Below are 21135 nucleotides of genomic sequence, written 5' to 3' on the forward strand. Positions count from 1 at the left end.
GGTGTGGGTTGCTTGTTGTTAATTATTGTATGTTTGAAAGTTTTTATTTAAATATTTGGGAGAGAGGATAAGGGTTTAAATTTAAAGCCTTTGGGTTTTTCCTGTGCTGTATATTTTTTTTAGGAAAATTAATGAAAATGACTTAAAAACTATGTATTTTAACCCAAAACCATCTAATAATTTTATTTAATGATAAGGACAAAAAGAAAAATAAAATAAAATATAAACATGTATACCCAGCGCACGTTAAGTTTCATAAATAGTGTCAAAAGTTTCATAAATAGTGTTGTACTGTTAAGTTTCATAAACAGTGTAATACCGTTAAGTTTCATAAACAGTGTAATACCGTTAAGTTTCATAAACTGTCTATTACCGTTAAGTTTCATAAACAATGTAGTAAGTTTCATAAGCAATGTAGTACCGTTAAATTTCATAAACAATGTAGTAAGTTTCATAAGCAATGTAGTAGCCAATTTCATAAACAGTATGTGTGACGACGAGCAGGCCTCGTGCGTCAATTTTTTTTTTAATATTAAAATTATGTCTTTTTCATTAAAATTTAAGTTCTTTTGTCCTTTTTATTAAGAGTAATGTTATTCTTACCATAATTTTATGTCATATTTCTTTACCATCTTAGGTGACAGATGAGTTGGACAAGCCACATCATTTAATTTCAATTTTCTTATTAATTAAAACACTTCAATAAGGAAAATTGTAGACTTCAAGTGTCTCTCTTGCATTAATAACTTAACTGGGTATGAACCCTAATCCGACAGACAAAATTGATTTTGACTCCTAATTCTCATGAAAGCTAATAGACATTATTTAATGAAATAATCAGATGAAATCCTTCTACTAAACCACAAAATAAAATTTGAAAAGAAAACAAAAAAAATCACGGGCGAAGAAGCCATGGAGTAGCAGTGAAGATTAGAGAATGAAGAGGAGGGGAGGAGATTGGGGCTACAGGGATCAACAAGAGTCTGGAGATCAAGCTTGATCATAATCATGGAAATCAACATAAATCAATGAAAAAACAGGCTTGAAGAAAAAAAAGGGAAGGAAGAAGCATAATTGAAAGGAAAGGAAGAAGGAGATTACTTGTATACCATAATCACCATTTAATTAACCAACTTTTTTATTAATTATTAATTTTTTAAATAATTTTTAATTGAAATTAAATGTAAATTAATTTAAATGATGTGGCTATACACATTAGATGTCACCTAAAATGATATATAAATGTGGTATAAAAATATGGTAAGAATATCATTACTCTTTTATTAAAGTTTAAGAAATTTTCATTAAAATTTAAGTCTTTTCATTAAAATAAACTTAATCCAAGCCTTTTTTTCATGAAAGTTACCTTTTTTTTCTTTTTTTTTGCCATATCTCCTCTCGTCTTCTCTCACTCGATATTAAACACCGACTAGCCTAAGCAATGAATGAATTGGCAATGCCTTCCTTTCCTACTGCTGTGCTGCACTATTTGTAATTGCAATATTTACAGCAAATTTCCATTTCATGCATTCTTATTGGGATATTTTCCAACAATTAATACATTTCCTGGCCTCAACTTACACTCTTCTTCTACCCCAATGCTTCAATTCTATTCGATTCAATTCAATTGCTCTCACTCTATCCCTCTCTAAACAATTTTCTCTCTCATCCTATACCCTCCACCTCTCCCCCAAAATTTAATTAAGCATTAAAGCAAATCCATCTTCCTCTCCCTCCCCTTCACTTCTCTTTGTGCGTGTATATATAATGGTGTTTCGAGGTCCATACACCACCTCCCCAACGACCATGTTTTTGTTCCCTCATCTTTTCATGGTTTTTGCCTAACCCCCCAAATTTCTCCCAACCCAAGAACAAGTTACCCAATATTCCCATCCTCCTCCTCCCTTTTCACAAGCCCTCTCGACAATCCCCAAGGTACAACGATCCTACATACTTTAATTTTCTGCCGTAATATTATGTCACGCACCCCCCCCCCCCCCTTTTATCTTCACTTTTGTGTTCATATAATTCATAGTTTCTTCAATTTCCATGTTTCCATGTTTTAATTTTGGTGGTACTGAATTTTAGAGCTGAAGTTCTTTATTTTTTTACGTTTTTTAAAGCCAAAGCCATGAGTAGACGGAACGGAGGCGGTCCGAAGCTTGACCTGAAGCTAAACCTGTCACCACCGAGGGCTAATCATCAGCTGGCGGAGTCACCACGAAGATCAGCGACTGTTTCACCTACGTCACCGCCGAGCTCATGCGTGTCATCGGAGCTGAATCAAGACGACAATTTTAGCCCAGAGACCATTTCCATGGTGCTAGTCGGGTGCCCTAGGTGCCTCATGTATGTGATGCTCTCGGAGGACGACCCCAAATGCCCTAAATGCAAGAGCACTGTTTTGCTAGACTTTCTTCATGACACCACTACCACCACACCAACCTCAAAGACAAGGAAGAGCTAAAAAAAAAGCTAAAAGCTAGAGTAGTCTATCCGTTCATTTCTTATTTCTTTTTTTGGGTTTTTTTTTTTTTTTCCAATTTTACTAGGACTTCATGTTAGGCTCTGTTTATTTCCAACCCTTTTTTTTTTCTCCTTCCTGGAGGCAGCGCTATTGGCGCTCCATATAGCTACATTTTTTTCGTTATTAAAAATAGCGGAAAATATTTGACCTAGACAATGATCAATTCATCCTTAATTGGCTGGTTGAACCTTGTTAACTAGGTATCTGAAAATGAGTGGAGCGCGAATATCACTACCTATGTTGTTTTATCTTTTTTTATTGACCTTGCTAATCTTAGAAATTAGGTTATGGATGATGGGCAATTGGGCTTGCACTATGGGGTTTGGTAGGTGGGATGAAAGGTGTTTGTTTCTGCCTTTGTTAACCCTTTAGCTGAAAGTCAATGATGTAAAACGGTTAACTGTAACTGCCCAACATTTTCATCTGAGAAAAAAAAAAGTTGGATCATATTTTGTTATTTTGCTATTGCCTTTACCTTTTTTCTGTTTTCGCTTTTTGTTTATTGGCTTATATTGTTATTACTATATCCAATCACAGATTGGCAGGTAGTTGCATTGAGTTTTATCTGACGAATAAAAGATGCATGTATAAAAGTAAAACCATAGCTCTCTGCAGTCACATGAAGTACATTTTTCTGCTTGTTTTTTCATTTTTCCCTGCTGAAGTGCTTGTACTACTTCCGTTTTCTGCTTGTTTTTTCATTTTTTTTCCTGCTGAAGTGCTTGTATTACTTCCAAGCTTGAAAGCAACAAATTCTGGTTAAAACCTAAGGGAAGCAGATAGAGTACAACTTTTGGGCCCCATTGGGTCAATATATAAACTTGCTGAACTTCTGTTCAAATTGCAACCCGAGACCTTAACCCAAATGTATGACTCATGATGTCATGTCCAAAACCAAAAACATAAATTTTCCACGATAGTGGTAGATGACTTGTTTTGTTTCTGCATCCACAGTTAAAGTTCGACTCTCGTTAAAAATAATGATAAACTATCATAATTTTAGTGGCATTGAACTTGTTTTTACATCCATAATCGTTCAACTCTTGCTTTTCTCTTTCAAAACAACAATAAAATATAAGTATTTTAGTGGCAGAAGACTTGTTTTCGCATCTATTACCAATGTTTGACTCTCGCTCTTCTTTGAAACAATGTTAAGTTAATTAATCAACTATAAGAACTATAGTGGTAAAGGCATTGCTTCCACACCCATAACTAAAGTTTGACTCTTACTCTTCTCTTTCAAAACAACGATAAAATATAAGAATTTTAGTGGCAGAAGACTTGTTTCTGGATCTAGAACCAATATTTGACTCTCGCTCTTCTTCGAAACAACGTTAATTAACTTAATCAACTACAAGAACTATAGTGGTAAAGGCAATGTTTCTGCATACATAACCAAATTTCGACTCTCATCACCAAGCTTCGACTCTCGCTCTTCTTCAAAACAATAATGAACTATCAGAACTAGTATGAAGTAACATTGTATACCTTAAATCCTAACAATCAAAATTTGGATAATATCCATAACTTGTTAGTTGGTTAACTTCTAATTATTACAAAATTTGAATAATATCCATATTTAAAAAAATTAATTATTTTAGTTATTAAAGTATCTCTACTAATTAATAAAACCCTCTTTGTCAACCAAAAGAGGGTAAAAAGACAAATTAGTTTTCTATCACACAAAAAAATGATGGGTAATAATGTAATTTGACAGGTCCAAATTTTACTGTTTTTTTATTAAAGCCTCATCTACAGGTGATGTTAAAATACCTCCAATATTAAAAAAAAAAAAAAAAACCTCCCACTCCCTCCACGTTCTCTCTCTCTCCCTCCCTCTCACCTTCTCACTTCTCATTTTCTTAAAAAATGTGTTAATACACGTAAAGTGTGTAGGCAAATACTAGTATTTTTAAACATAATAAACTTACTAACCACTCAATATGGGCTTTTTATAATTTTATTTTTTTAAATCCTATTGGAAGAAGCGAAATTTGAATGTTATGAAAATTTCTCCGTTTTTATATAGATAGATAATACGGAAAAAAATATTTAAATTGCCATTAAATTCTAAGAAAAGTGACTTGGGTGATGACAAGAACGGGAGTATGGGTCATTTGTCGATATCAGGTGCAATTTAGAGCATCCATAACACACTTGCCAATTTTACCAAATAATTCATATCTGTTTTCTAACAGATTTGTTATATATAGGTCAAAAGGATTTTAATTTAGGGATAATTATGTAAATTAAAATGTGGGGTGGTTTGGGTAGTTCGAGCATTGAAAAATAAATATGATTAGATTGACAGACCATTAAATAACATAAATGCAGGAGTAATTGAGACAGTTGAGCATAAAGAGGGGTATTACGTCAGATAATAAATACAAATTTAATTCCACCTTCACTCCCTTCTCTTTGTTTATTTATTTTTTCTCGATATTTTATTTTCTACCTGATGAAATATTAAATTTTCTGTTTTGGTAAGTTGGTATACCAATTGTCTCTATCCTTCTTATCCATGTTCTCCCAATTCAATTCTGATTAACTCTTTCTAACTTCTTGTTCCAAATCGAACAGCTGAAATTTCAACTTATTTGGAAGGGAGAGGTCTAAGATACAATTTATATGAACAATGCACGAGAACGTATTTGACGTTTGAGGTTAGGATTGTAAACGAGCCGAGCCAAGTCGAATATCATCGTGCTCAAGATTGCCTTGTTTAATTTTTTTCAAGCTCGAGCTAGGCTTGACTTGATTCTTATGCAAGCCGAGCTCGAGCTCGCTAAAAAAAGATTTGAGCTTGATACTGAACCTGAACTGCTTCGAGCTATTTCTATGTTGGTTCAATTATGTAAAAAAATTTGAATTATCGTGATAGAGTTTATGCATAAGAGTTGCCTAACATATCAAATATTTTTTTTATATATATAATGTTATATAGTGACCACTATTCAATAATGTTCTGTAAAAAATAAGGCGTAAATGTTAAAATGGTCCATGTCTTATAGTCATATGGCTAATTTAGTCCCCGTGTTTTATATTTGGTTAATTTAATCCTCCTGTTGGTCTCTGTTGGCCAATTAAGGACATTTCATTCAATATATGTTAAAAAATTCATAAGAAAATTCATAAGAGATATAATTACCATTTTTCTTTACAGAAAAAAGCAAATCAATGAGAAACAACACGTATAAGCGATAAAACTTTCAATATGAAAAAAGATTAAGGTTGTGATATAGAAAAAAAAAAGGGGGGTAACATTAGGGAGGATGTCGGCAAGTTGAGAGAAGAATAATTTTTCTTTTAATTTTTTATTTTAATTCATATTTAAATATTTCAAATCAAATAAATAATTTTATAAATAAGTTTATAGTAGTTTATAAATTTTTTTACAAAAATTAGATGAAAATGTCCTTAATTAGCTAACGAAAATAAACACAAAGACCAAATTAGCCAAATTGAAAACACAGAGACTAAATTGCTCCAGTGACTAAAACACATGGACCATTCTAACATTTAAGCCAAAAAATAATATCAAGATATAGTATTTTTCATAAATCAATACAATTTATGGCAATATCTTACCTCTAAAAGTTCTGAAGCATATTAATGCACTTGGAATAGCTAGTGAACAATTTGACAAATAGTTTTTTGTTTGACTTTTGTATTTTTTTGAGCAGCAACTTTATTTCCATTGAACCCCAAAAGAAATAAGAAAACCCTATTAAGCTATCTTTTCTATAGAAAAATAAATAAATTTAGTTCATTAGTTGGACTTGGATACTAAAACGCATTATACCAGAAATACAATAAAACAATTATTAAGGAAAACTAATGAAAAGGGTTTGGAAACTTTGAGTTCTATGCAAAACAATAATGAATAGTTGAAGACATGTTTATTTTATTATTATTTACGAAAATTTATTGTTTCTCAAGCTTGAATATCGAGCCGAGCTCAAGCCTTCCTTGACCTATCTCATGAAAAAAAAATTTTGAGCTATCACAAGCTTTACTAACCGAACACACCAATGATCAAGCTTGACTTGTCTCTTAATCGAGCCCAACTAGACTTAGCTTGATTATTTGACGAGCCGAACTCGATGCAAGCTTGAACTATTTCGAGCCGATTTACAGCTCTATTTGAGGCGAGTTCAATACTTAATTAATTATAACTGGCACATTATATAGCATAACCAATCTCCCTTTCAATAGAATATTCCTTTCTATTACTACATAATATCGTTGTAAAAAAAATATTCCTACTTCCAAAGGTTCCCTTAACTTTTGACCTTAAACTACTACTACCACTATGGCTAGTGATTTTCTTCTCAACTTTAAGTGAGATGTCCTAGGTTCGATTAGCATGACTAGTGAGGTTGATACCAAATTGTTACAATTAGCTCATTATGTGGCCTAGCCCAAATCCCTCAGGTCTTAATGTAAATATCATTCTATGAAAGGAAAAAAAAACTCTTGATCTATAAACTAATAACTAAACTCTTGATCTATAAACTAACTAAGGGTCTTTCGGGATTGCTTTTGGAAGATTAAAAGTGTTTTCTGACAATTAATAGTGCTTTTAATTAGCTACGTTTGACAAAAGAAATTTAAAACGCTTCTAGGTCGTAGAATCATTTTCTAGAGAGCACCTGATATATATATATATATATATATAATGCGCGCATGCGCTTTCTTCAAGAAACACTTTCAATTGCTTTTTCATGAACCACTTAAATTTTTACAAAAGTTTAAAAGTTTCTGCATGTTTATAATAAACACTTTCAAACACTTGTTGGAAAAGTTGGCAAGTTAAAAATTTGGCTTATTTTTATGGTAGGGTTGTTTTAATATTTTTATAATTGCATTCATATTTGGTATTAGGGTTCAATATTATTTTCCTATTTGTTCCATGATGAGGTATTTTATAAATGCATATAACTATGTAGGAATTAAGTCTTGATAAGATGTAGACTTTTCATAATGTAGTTGTTTTTGCAATATGAATAAAAATCAGCGTTTGTACTTAACTTTTTCTTGTTTTTTTTGTCATTTGATTTGTTAACACTTATGATCAATAGAAGTGATTCCTACATAAGCAGCTTAATGATACATGATTTGTTTAGAAGTGCTTTTAAAATGACTACAAGGGCTTCTAGAGAAAATATTTTTGGGTTCCAAAAGCTTGAAATGCGACTTGCCAAAAGCACTACTTATGTGCTTCTTGTAGGATGCTTCAAGAGTTTTTTCATAATTAATTTGTATTTTTATTAAAGATTAGTTCCAAAAACATTTTCACCAAAACGCTTTTAATCATTTTAAAAATACTTTCAAACGAGACAACATTCTACTCGTTATTTCATTTGCATTGATGGTATATATATGGTTTACAAACCACTGATAAGATTTATTATATATTCATTGACGGTCGAACCGACAATATAATATATTAGTTGTTAAATTATCAATATGCTATTCAAATCAACAATAGCAACACAAAATTCAAGGCAAAAGAATACCCCTTTGATCATGTATTCTGCTCGATCATGTTGCATAACCACAGCATCCATCTAAATTTGATGCAGATCAGCAATTGGTTATGATCTTATGGATTCAAATATCTCGATTGAGAAAAAAAAAACGTGGGACACAAAAACATGAAGGAAAGGGGTCCATAGACCACAAACATAAGGTAGAGAGCTTAATTCAAATTAATGTGGATTATTTGACATACGTAAGGATCATCAACATAGGACCAGGATGCTCTCCTGAGCAGATGGAGAGGATCCTCCTAACCAGGTCCATCTGACCGTTCATTTTTTATCCAACGGCTACAAACAGGGGGTTTCTTTAAAAATTATAATAATTATAACCGTTGGATAAAAAATGAACGGCCCGATGGGCCTGGTCAAGAGGATCCTCTCCATCTGCTCAGGAGAGGATCCTGATCCATCAACATAGGGTCAAGTACTATTGTAAAAGTCAAACAAAGCAAAGAATATGTCCCTTTTTTTTAGAAGACTTATTTTATTTCTCTTTTTCTTCCTAATTGTAAGGTATTAACTACATTTAATCTTAATTTTCATTTCATTCAACATTATATATTGTTATGAAAATTTGGGTAAATTATATAATATATTTTGATAAAAAAAAGTCATTTATTATTTTTTGATATATCCATTGGGTACATACATTTAGGTACTTCACTTCAATATAATACGTTTTAATACATATATTTCAGTACATATATACGTTTAAGTGTATCAAGTCATTATAATATATTTTGGAACAGACATTTAGGTACATGAATTCATTTTAATATATTTTTGGACACTAATGAATTCAAATATGCTTCTTATGTTCACTATTTTCTTTATTGAAGGTTTTCTCATTTTAGGTATATTTATAAGGATATAACAGAAGGAAGTTAAACAAAATTAATACATCAAAATGTGTATATTAATAAATTCAAATATTTAAAGAGATTAATATTATACAGATTAATATTAAAACAAACACAAAATATGGATTTGAATTGAAGTACACATCAAATGACTAAAATCAATATTATCTAACACCAGATTTTAATAAAATTTCAATATTTTCAAGGAAAAATTACATATAGAGTATACTTCTAATACTTAATTTTATATTGAGATGGCACTTTTTAAACATTTCAAGGAGGGACAAAAATTAATACATGTAGAAGATGACATCATTAGTTTTTTTTCCTCTAAAATTTTAGTTATAAAAATAGGAAAACTAATGAAAAGGGTTTGGAAACTTTGAGTTTTAATGATAAGGACAAAATAAAGGATAAAGTGAATAATACCAGGATTGACTTTTTAGTGTAAAAATGTAATTTTTCATAAAAGAAATGGTAAGCAAAAGCAAAATTGTCCCAAGGAACACGCATGAGGGTTGCTTTGTGATTGGTGGTCCTCACGGTGATGCAGGGCTTACGCAAGATCATTAATACTTATGATGGATGGGGATCCCACGGTGTTGGACCTGGTGGTGCAAATATTTATATATAATTATAGACCTTAGTAGTTTAGTTAGTAAGAGAAAAGCTTGAAGACTTAATGACAAAACCAGTCGCAAATCTTATTTTCTACTAAATCATTGAATATTATCATTATTTCTCAATGTCATACATAATACCATTCAACTGCATAAAATGTTATGGAGGGGAAGAAAGCTAAAAGTCTAATGATACAATATGGTGGTGGTAGCAGTATTTTTGCTTGGAATAGAAATAAGATTTTCGTCATCGGCTCGGCAAGATATAGATTTGTCTCTTGTTTACTATTTACCTAGATTAACGCAGCCATGTTAACTCAATAATTTTTACTAGGGTCGATCTATTTGAAACTGATTTTGCAAAAACGATTGAGGATGGGTTGAACTGATTATGCAAAAATGGTCGGAGATGGGTTGAAATGATTCTGCAAAAATGGTCAAGACAGGTTGAACTCATTCTGCAAAAATGGTCGAAGACCGGGTTGAACTGATTCTACAAAAATGATCGAGGACATGTTGAACTGATTCTTAAAAAATGGTCGAAAACGGGTTGAACTGATTCTGCAAAAATGGTCGGGGGCTGATTTAATTGATTCTGCAAAAATAGTCGAGGACGAGTTGAACTAATTTTGCAAAAATGATCGAAGACGGGTTGAACTGATTTTGCAAAGATAGTCGAAGACAGGTTGCACTAATTCTGCAAAAATGGTCGATGACAGATTGAATTGATTCTGCAAAAATTATCGATGACGAATTAAACTGATTCTGCAAAAATAGTCGAGGACGAGTTGAATTGATTATATAAAAAAATACAAACTAATTCTGCATATAATTTCAAAACTAATTTTGCAGAAATAGTCGATGATTGGTTAAGATTATGACACATATTAATTTTGTTGAAGTTGTGAGAATTGGGTTGTATTAAGAGTTTTTGTCTCTATATATAAAGCTCCCTTCAAAGGATTGAAGTTCAAAAATCTTTTTCTTCTTCTTTTTTTTTTTTTTTTTGAAAGAATTTTTTTTTCTTCTTTCTCTCTATAGTAAACTTGGTTTCATGTGTTCATAAATTTTCTCGGATTAAAGAAACAAGCGACGTCATACTCAAACAACATTTCTGCTCAGCTCTGGTGCGGGACTGTCCATACAGAATTGTACGATTAACAATGTATTCCTTGAACCTAAAACACACAGTGCATTAGGGTAAGCATGGGTTAAGAATTTTATTGCAATGGTACAACAAAATAGTTCCCAGAAATTGGTTATCTTACTTCCATTTGTAATTTTCCTTGAAAAAAAAAATCTTAGTTTTCTCAATATAAATTAAAGTAAACCAATCATAGTTAAATATTTTAGGGCTCCCAAATATGTGTTTGACACATAAAAAAAGGCACTTGAGATACATATTTATTTAGAAATGTCTTTAAAATGACTAAAAACGTTTTTGGTCAAAGTATCTTGTGTTCCAATAGCACTTGAAGTGCATTTTGAAAGGTGTTTCTTGCAAGAAGCAACTTCAAGTGCATTTTCAAAATTCACTTGCATCTAGCTAAAATTTAACTACAAAGTCAAACTCCAGCAACCAATTCCTGTACTTTTCTTAATTTTTATTTTGTCGCCGAACAATACAAAATAATTGTATAAAGTACGAAGATCAACGTTTACCTCCTCAACTAAAGTATTCAAAAGTCGATCGTGCCCGTATGATCGATCTTAAAACAATAGAGGCAACAAGGTGTGCCGCGCTTTTTGGCAACGATGCGGAGTACAAGAAAACACCAAAGTCCTCAAATGCACTATGATTTTCATTCCATCCTGCCCACTTCATCTTTTAAGTAAATATATATGTCCTCAAAAATTCTATTTTTCATCAAAATAAGCAAAGCTAGAAAGACTTGAAAATACTCTGAAAAAAAAAAGACATGAAACACCTGGAGCTAATAGAAGATTTGGCGCAAAACCAAGAGCAGTTGCTCTTTAGGATTCATACAGCCAACCTCACTTAATGGGATAAGGTTTTGTTGTTGTTTCTTTATATCTAAAAAAGCGAGCCAACCTTCCAAAACAATTTGACAGAAAAAAAAAAAGAAAAAACCTTTCAAAATAAGATTGGAAGAACTTGTTTACAATGAAATAAATTAAAGAATTGATTTCTGTAGGACAGCAATAGCTTCAAATGCAGGGCTAGGTAACTGCAGGAGGACGAAGTTTTGTATGGTAACCATCAAATCATCAATGCAATTTAATTTTTGGGCCAAATATTGAAGCACTTGCTGCGATCTCATTCTCAACGAATGAAATAGAAATGTAAACCTAAAATTAGAAAGAGTGGTGCAAGTGTGTGGACAAGAACTTGAACACACATATTTAATATGTATGCGAAGCAACAACGAAATTAGATCACAGTTCTTCTGAATTTTCTGATGCTCATCCGATCGCTGAACTTGCTGCAGAAAGTCAGACGAGAAAAAAGCAATAGACAGAGAGAGATGCAAATTGTAACGTATTTTAACGATCCATGATCCAACTGTCTATTTTTTAAATCTTCATTCAAAGATCATTTCTACCATAAATCACCTAAATCCAAAACCATATGACCGTTGAATTAAATGATAGTCGTTTTAAGTTTTTTTTTCTTTTTGGAGAACGTTGAAATATAAATGGTTCGAATCCTTGAAAAGGATTATAAATGAGAACCACAAGAAAGAGTTTCAAAATGGGTGTCCCCCAATCCTAAAGGCTAGTTAGTGTATATGACAGACCAAGCGTTTGAGCTCGCTCCAAATATTTTCTCATAATCCAAATCGTTCATTTTTTAGATCTTCATTCAAATATCATTCTTACAAAAAAGTGACTCCTAGTAATGCCTTCTGTTACATTTTCTAATTCTGAGGTTTGCTCACCCGAGCTATTGGGTTGTGCGCATGAACCGCATAGATCATGTATTAACAACGTATCCCCACCATACTGATAGTATATAATATGATGAAGATACATCGTCAATACACTATCTACTCGGGCCATGCGCAAACTATGCACACAATCCAGGGTCACGGATAAGCATTTTCATTCTAATTTCTGTAAGGCACTGGAGGAACTCCGGGACTGGCGGAATACCGACGTCAGATTCAACTCGTGCATTTTAGCATTTAGAAAAATGAAGGCCACTTTCAAAACTCAAATAATTTTACAGATTTTAACTAATGGTAAGGTACCCCTTATAGAAGAAAACAATGCCCCTTAACTGGTATGTTATCCCAAAATTATACAGATGAATGGCGTTAACATCTTTACAGAGCCAAGAGCCTACTGCGTAATGCCGTCTGCCATTACACTGATGAATGGAGTCAGCATCTTTCGAAAATCCGGTATAGTTTCTCCAGTGAAGCTACCTGTGCAGGATTAAGCGTAAGGTGAGTGACCAAGCATACTGAAATTATCCGAAGAATCCTGGAGTAATTAATTAAGGTATGTCTTTGGCTCGTAAAGAAATGTAGCATACCCGTACAAATGTTCCGTTTGTAGCCATAGAATTTGGTGGCTTGAAAAAGAGCCTCATTGATGGAAACAAAACATGCTGGATTGACCATTCGCGCTGAGCCCATGCATTTTCTGCCTCTGCAACTAGTTCGTGCTCAATTTCATTTTCTGTCATGACGTCGTCATCTCCTGTAAACACCAAAAATCACTTCAAGGTACTTCAGAGAAATAACTGGTGATGTGCTGTATGTGGGGGAAAGGGCACAAGAAATGACATCCTTGTTCCCAGCAGCAATGACAGTGGAACATAAGCCCGGATCTCGCTCAAACATGATGTTTTCAAACTTATTCCAACTGAGTTGATTCATTCAGTTCTAGTTCCCAGACCAAACAAGTTTGGAATAGTCTTCTTTGATCAAGTTTTCCTCTTTTAGTAAATTAATAAAATTAATACCAAAACTGAACACAATCAATCGAATACCTGGAGATCCCTATGGAATTGAAGCATAAATGAAAGGAATAGGTTATGACGTTTTGGAAGATAAAAAGGCAACCGTTGAGATGCCTGGAGATCTCCATCGATACACTGAATGCAGTTTTGCAAATTGACAACAAAGGTACCCCTATTGTTACTGTTTTTCTCTATCTCCTAGAAATGTGTCATGATTGCTGACTTGAGAAGCAGTAAAAGACACCTTCCAATCCAAGCACAAAGCAAAGGTAAAATTCTAGGAAGTAAATCTTCAACCTATTCATGTCATTGTTTTTAATCACACTAACTCAAGATTCCCATCAGCCTCAATTATACATGATTTATCCTTCTAATGATGTACACTGGTTCAGATTTAATGGAAGGTTAAAAATCTAGTCTCTTTTTCCACGCGAAAACTAACTTTTAAACATTTAAAATCACTTTATAGGACCGAACAGTACTTAACACATCACTATATTTGAACAGATCCAGCTGCGAACATACCAGTATTGCATGAGGTACTTTCTTCAGGATTCCTAAAAGGCTTTCTCTTTTGGTAAAATTGCAAGCCATCACCAGATGGGTTGGGCAACATAGGAGGATGCATGGCATAGAAATTTCCAAGTGCAGCTGAAATTACTTGAAGGCATTTTTTTTCCTCCTCCCAATCAACCTAAAACAATGAACAGAAAATTAAAGTTTACAAAACAAGATATTTCTTAATAAGGAGCTGCCAATATCTAACTAGGTCCCAGCTTTCATCTACTCCCGCACCCTGATAAACCTCAAAAGTTTCTATTACGCTCCAACCAAATATTCCAAAAAACTGCCACCAAACAACCCCACTAACTTTAGTTTTCTTCCCCCTTCCTAAAGCCTCAAACTTGTTACTTAGAAGCTCAAAACAACCTTTTGGAATAACCCAACTGGCTTTAATTTCCAACATACAAGGAATTGTACAATTAGCATTGAGAATCACCACAAAAACCAGTAAAATTATCATTTCGGCAAAATCATGATAAGGAAGAAAATACAAAAGAACTTACATCGTTGCCCAAACAAAGCACAAGTTCAGGGACACGATCCATGTCAGGTGTGTATTGATCAAGTATGACTGGAAGCCTAGACAAATTTCCATCATTATCTATATGAATGGAAAAATACTCCCCCAACATAGCAGCCTTTTGCTTGAGTAGTTCTGTATTCATCTGCAGAAGCATCATGCCTCACTGTGTTATAGTGAAATCAAAACTCAGCTAATTAAGACTATCGGCTTTAAAGTACTGGACGTTAGAATGTTCATCCCAGAATTATGGACCGCGAAGTACGCTTGCAGGACGAACTAAAATTGGACAGTTTTTATCATTGAACCGAAGGCAGAAGGTCACGTCCACATTCTCTTAAAATCTTGACATCAAGAGTTGCCTGTTTGTTCTAGTGATGGTTGGGGTGGGTTCTTTTCTTTGTTTCTGTTTTTTGTATTATTTTCAACATTTAATGGATTTGTTTGCTTATTACTATTTTAGTTGTGAAATCATACGCAACTATAATGCAAGTCAGATCTGCTAGCAATTTTTGGATTATTAAATAAGGGTTTATTAAGAAATTTCTCTATGATTATGAGGGAAGGTTCCGATATTTAATCATAAAAGACATACATAAAGATAAACCAAAAACTGAAGAAAGTGCATGCATTACCTCTGCAATCTTCTCGTTAAGTTCATGATTCACACTGCATTCTGGATCCTCCTCCTCTTTTAGTGCCAACACAATCAACTCCTTCAGTGGGGCTGGCTCACTTATTTGTATAGCATTAAAATGGGCAAACCGACGCAGGACTTGCTGATACATGAGCTCTTTGCTGTAATTTCATTGAGAAATAATTCATGTATTAGTAAACTTGTCTTCAGAAACAATTTATTCAATAGGAAACAAAAATTTATAGAAGACGGAAGTACAAAGTACCAACAGGGGAAGGACAAGAAATCCATTAAAAACAAACCTACAACAAAACAAAACAAAACAAGGAAAGCTTGGACCAAATCAAACAAAAAGATGCAAGACCAGGCTGCCACACTCGTTACAAAGCTACAGACTAATCAAGATGAATGGCACCAAAAGAAACATCTCTTAAGTGTTTTAACAAAGACGGCCACAAGGAAGCAAGAAATCTATTTCTATCTCTATCCCAATCTTCAAAGATTGTTCATAGAAGATCTATTAAGTAAACAACAATTGAAGGGTTGACTCCCTGTCATTTAAATTAGGTTTGTTTGGGACTGCTTCAGTACTCATAAGTGCTTTTGCTAGAAGTGCTTTTATTGGAAGCATGTTGCAATTTTTGTTAAAAATCCAAGTGCTTCCGAGGAAGCATTTGCCAGGTGCTTTTCCAGACAGTGGTTTTATGACCCAGCAGCAATTTTAACTTTTTCTGCATTTTCTTCTGCTTGATGACGGATTCGTTGGTGGATTTGCTTTTTGGATTTTCCCCAGCTCTTCTAGTTTCTACCTTGTATGTTTTTTGGCTCTGGATTTTTTGCATCCGTTTTCTACTGTTCAAGATGCCCTTTCCTCAGACTTTTTCTTTTGTCTTTTCAAGTTCAGGTCTTTTTTTCTAGTACCTTGCTCACTAAAGTTGAGTTCTACAATGGGAAACAATGATAAGTCTGCACTGACTTGAATTATTCACAGCACACAACTGCTCAGCATATTACTAGTGTAATGATAAATGGACAAAACTTTTCATTGTGGTCTGTTGAGTTCATTGGGAGAGGAAACCAGGTTGGTTATTTGGTACTGCCAAGAAGCCAAACCAAACAGATAACTATTTTGCATGGTGGCATATGTGCAGGAATGGAATTTAATCAATATAATTCTAACAGAGATATATTGTTTTGAGTAAGCTATCCAAACAGTCTTAACACTCCACAAATTAGAACTCATTTTGTTATAATTTGATGTCATCAGAATCTAGTGACAAATGTCTAATCTTCTATCAGTCTTCACTTAAGCAACAACATCAATTCTGGGACTTTTACTATGTCATGATTTGATTTACCGTTGCCAATGTTCGGAAGGGAGACTCCTGACGGTCACAACTGAAATTTTTTTGCAACTTGATGCTTTTAACATTTGAAGAGCAGAAACTATTGAATGTAGTCCACATTACAAGATATTGCAAATTGCTATATATTTAAGCAACTGGATCATTACCTCAAGTTCACTACATTTGCAAGATAAAGATGGGTATCATGCTGAAGCAGTGCAAAAACATCATCTGCCATTCCAATGTATGTGCAGTGTCTCACAATGTCCAGTAGACCTACAATACCAAAAGGCATCAACTAGATCTAGCTAACATAAAGCAAGTCTCCGCCAATTAACAGACAAATAAACTTGGTCAAAAACTAACCAGAATGACAATTGCTGTCAATTTCATCAATAAGCTCCTGAAGGCTGGTCAGATCAGCGGTTTCCTTTGGGTTTCGTCTTAGTCTAACAGAAGATCTGTAATTCAACATTTTACATACAAATTGAAGTACTTACATTGAGATTTTAAAATTACATATTTAATGGAATGATTATCAAACAAAAGAGTTAAAAATATTTTAGATGATACAACAAACCAAGATTAACCTTACACTAAAGCACAGTGAGGTGCCCAGAAAAGGAAAACAAACTCAACTGGATGAGAAAGAACAAGAAAAAGACAAGGATAATGAGGAATTACATTACTATGGGGGATATGGACCAGATGATTTGGAAGAGGAAGTGACCACTTCATTTGTCTCAACTGCAAGGTTCTTTTGAAAAAAAAAATTATAAAGATGAAAGTTTGAGTAATTTTCTGGACCAATGACAGTTTTGGAGAATAACAAGGTTTCAGCACATATTCCTGATAGGAGGAAATGGAAACTAAGACTCATCAGGGGTTTTTTCTTGTAAGACAATTTTTTTTTTTTTTTAATTTTCTGTGTGATAAGCAGTCCACTTCTGTGTTCCAGCCTGCTAAAATGATGACGGAAATCTAGTCCTCATCCAATCTGGTAAATCAATGTGTTTCTTGTTTCTCTTTCTTGCAGAGTTTACAAGTATTAAAATTATTGTTCAAGGACGACATAAGGTCTTACCTAACAGCTGTCAAGCTAGCATTCCTTTCAAGATGGCCACGAGGATCTGGTTGCAAATACACATGCAACCTACCAGCAGGATTTGATGAATCCGTTCTAACCATTTTATTCACTGGAACCTTGTGTAATTTTGATGCTGCTAATAATACAACCATATAAAACACTTCAGAACTGAGAACAGTACCAGAGTTATAGTTAAATGAATATGCCAACATTTGAAGCCTACAGAAGGTATGAACACAATCTAAAGGAAGGAATTTAAACTTACCAGATGGTGAGGGGTTCTGATTTGAATCCTTTCTTGAAACCATTTGGCTGGATGAAGAAGGTTCGACTGCCTGTAATGTGAATTGGACAAAAGATGACAGGAAGATGCACAACTTAGATGGTAATATTCATTAGAATCAGGGCTCCAGAGATGGAGTCAAACTAAAAAGAAAGGAGATTCAGAAGATAAGTGCAGATTCCGTCTACCTGTTCCTGAAATGTTTGTGTCTCATTGGAGCTTCTCAACCTCCATTCAACCACTGACTGTATCTTCTCAATGATGATTTCCTGATTCAGAAGGCTTACCTGCATAACAAAAGAGTTTCATTTTCTCGATTAAAAAAAGTAAATATTTGGTGTTTTAAAGGTTGACTGAATTTTCTAAATAATCTCACACAACCCTAACACTAGAAACACATACCTCTCTCTTTGTCGGGTGAACATTCACATCAACATGTTCAGGTGGTAACATAATTGACATGTATATGAAGGGTTTTGATGCTTTTGGCAATGTGGCAGCATAAACAACTTCTAGAGCTCTCTTCAGAGCGGTGCAATCAACCAATCTATCTGTGGTTTTAAGAAAAGAAAAACAAACAGTATAAGTCAAAAAGAAGAAAAACGAATAAGAAAACATATCAACAATTAGGGAGACTACTAATATAAATAACCTCCAAGGCGTGAAATTAGAGAACTGTTACCTACGATTTACAATATTTCCAAAATTCAACTTAATGTGCTAAAATACACACTAAATATGAAATAATAATCTTTAATACTATAATTTTCTTGTGTTGATATGGCATTCCATGGATAGTTCATACCATTTATATAAAGCACCATGGTTATCTTCTTGGCAACATAGTTTGAATCGGAGATAAAGCCATCCATCTGAAAAACGGAGCTAGAAGGATCTTTATCTGAAGCTTCTATTGTCATCAGACTGCGAGCAACAGACACCCCATACACCGATCGAATTGCATCAATCCTTGATGCCGTGGAAACAGAATTAACATCTGCTCTAGCAGCTCCATGCTGATAGTTATAGCATAAAAAAAGATTTTAATCGGGATTTTGAATTTCTACCCATGAAAAAGATCGGTGAAGTAGAAAGACAAGTTCCTTAGTGAGTGAAACAGCAACCTACCTTTCTGCAGGAGAAGCTAACATTCATATGATGAATTGCAAACCGGCTTAGCAAATCTACAATCTTTGAATAATCATCAGCAGAATTTTGTAGCGTCTTTCTCCGGGCAGTCATGTTATAGAACAAGTTCTCAATCTGATAACAAGTAACACCACTTAATTCACCCGTAAAGATAATTTCATCCCATTAAACCAAAACATAGAAAGTAATTCATCACATTTGGCAGGCATTCAACGTCCAGCAAAATGGTCATTTGCCTTCTTTCCTTTAAACCATTTGGTTTTTTTTTTTTTTTTTTTTTTTTTTTTTTTTTTTTTTTTTTAGTTTATTGGGCAAATTTTAAAGTTAAACTGCTCTAATTGTTAACAATTTAAGACTAAAGCAAACCAAGAGCAAAATTGTTGTTCACACCGTTATTTGAGTTCCTTTTACAGCAGCGCACGCCTTCGGTTCGTGCTCCATTACACCATCTTTATAAGATACCCTGAACCCACAAAATTATAATTATTTCAAAACTAAATCATAAATTACAAGTATAACACAATAATTATCACTAAGATTAAAATGAAAAGGCCATTTCTTTCTATGAACAAATCATATAATTTTCTGGGAATTTCATCAAACAGGTAATGGGCACGCACCTATAACCATGCAACTGGCCCTTGGTAATGGTGGTGACGGTGACGTGAGCTACGTACGTCATGCTGGCAAGTGCTTCTCCTCTGAACCCCATCGACTTTATCGACTGCAAGTCCTCAAACGCCGAGAGTTTCGACGTCGTGTGCCGCTCACACAGGATCGGCAGGTCCTCATACTGCAATGAATCGTAAATTCGTAAATAAATTTAGAAATAATTCAAAATTTAATAAAATGGAAAAAGATCAGTGGAGAAAGGACTGACGCGGATGCCGTGGCCGTCGTCGGAGACTTGGATGAGTTTGAGGCCGCCGTCCTTGACGACGACGTTGATGGAGGAGGAGCGGGCATCGAGGCTGTTCTCAACGAGCTCTTTGACGGCGGAGACAGGGCGTTGGATGACCTCGCCGGCAGCGATTCGGTTCACCACAGACTCTTCTAGGCGGTGAATTTTGGGTGGCTCCGTCGCGACTTGCTCTTCTTCTTCTGCCTCAATTTCCATTTCCGTTGCACTGCACTTGTTTGGAAGCGCCAAATTTTCCCGGCACCGCCAAAATGAAGAAGAAATGAGTGTAATTATATTTTATTTTTTATTTTTATTTTTTATATTTTTTTGGCTCAATTGACGAGGGTTTGCTACTTTTTAACGTATTTTTCTTTATTTGTAAATGTGATCTTAAGTTCAATTATTGCAAAGTAAATTTAAATTGTATTATTATGGTTAGATCAATGTAAGACTCCACTCATTTTTTCAAAAATAATATAAAAAGAAATTGCGTTACGAAAATATTCATAAATGTAATAACAATGAAAGAAGTAAATTTGAGATATAAAAATTATATTTACATTTCACAAGTTTTGGGTAATAAAGGTGTAAAGCTCCTAATAGCGTTTATAGTAGACAAAAAAACCACTTAGAGCCGAAGCCAAAAAAAAAAAACCATTGAGAGCATCTCCAAAGGAGATGTCAAATATAGCATGTCAAAATTTTATTTAATAGCTGATGTGGCAAATTAAACACAAGTGCTAAATTCTCTTTATTTTTTCCAATGGATGTGTCAAATATTTATTTTATTATTTTATTGAACCTAAAGTTTCATTAACTATTAAAAAATAATCAAAATTAGTTTTAGTTTTTATTTTATTGGTTGTTGATGGGACTCATGCATTAAAAATTAAATTAAATATATTTGACTTCTTCTTTGTTTGTTGTCAAAATAGGCAACTGGAAAGTAATGAGTCAAATGACTCACATGTCACATCATAATTCATTAGAGAATACTTAAATATCTTTTAATCATATTTGATATATTTGACATTTCCTTTGAAGATGGTCTAAAAAAGAACAATGAGAGGCAAGAGCTTGGTCAAGGTGACTTAGAAAACACGGTAAACTTGAGTTAGTCTATGAATTAGCCACAAAATTTCTTCTTAAAATAAACGTGACGAAGTTCAC

The 21135-nt window shown here is 33.7% G+C and overlaps 1 protein-coding gene and 1 long non-coding RNA gene across 3 annotated transcripts; one reads left to right on the top strand and one right to left on the bottom strand.

Annotated features, from left to right (window-relative positions):
- Nucleotides 1-1435: 1435 nt before the first annotated feature.
- On the top strand, nucleotides 1436-2984 carry LOC103430247 (uncharacterized). The gene is made up of 2 exons (XR_528725.4): nucleotides 1436-1935; nucleotides 2124-2984. It is a non-coding gene; the product is annotated as an uncharacterized lncRNA (long non-coding RNA).
- A 9685-nt stretch (nucleotides 2985-12669) lies between these two features.
- On the bottom strand, nucleotides 12670-20284 carry LOC103430252 (DNA mismatch repair protein MLH1). Of its 2 annotated transcripts, none has more exons than XM_070809648.1 (16): nucleotides 19945-20284; nucleotides 19685-19857; nucleotides 19455-19527; nucleotides 19044-19178; nucleotides 18721-18931; nucleotides 18318-18466; nucleotides 18104-18202; nucleotides 17898-17967; nucleotides 17630-17765; nucleotides 16912-17006; nucleotides 16713-16821; nucleotides 15198-15360; nucleotides 14546-14707; nucleotides 14004-14172; nucleotides 13050-13216; nucleotides 12670-12939 (listed from the first exon to the last, which is right to left on the bottom strand). In XM_070809648.1, the coding sequence occupies exons 1-16, from the start codon at nucleotides 20179-20181 to the stop codon at nucleotides 12895-12897; spliced, it is 2193 nt and encodes a 730-aa protein (XP_070665749.1). In that variant the 5' UTR covers nucleotides 20182-20284; the 3' UTR covers nucleotides 12670-12894. The 2 variants fall into 2 exon arrangements, with proteins under 2 accessions (XP_070665749.1, XP_028946194.2); XM_029090361.2 differs by having other exon boundaries at nucleotides 17630-17768; nucleotides 19945-20256.
- Between the last annotated feature and the right edge of the window lie 851 nt (nucleotides 20285-21135).

Source organism: Malus domestica, chromosome 12, assembly GCF_042453785.1.
Source record: "Malus domestica chromosome 12, GDT2T_hap1".
NCBI classification, from domain to species: Eukaryota; Viridiplantae; Streptophyta; class Magnoliopsida; order Rosales; family Rosaceae; genus Malus; species Malus domestica.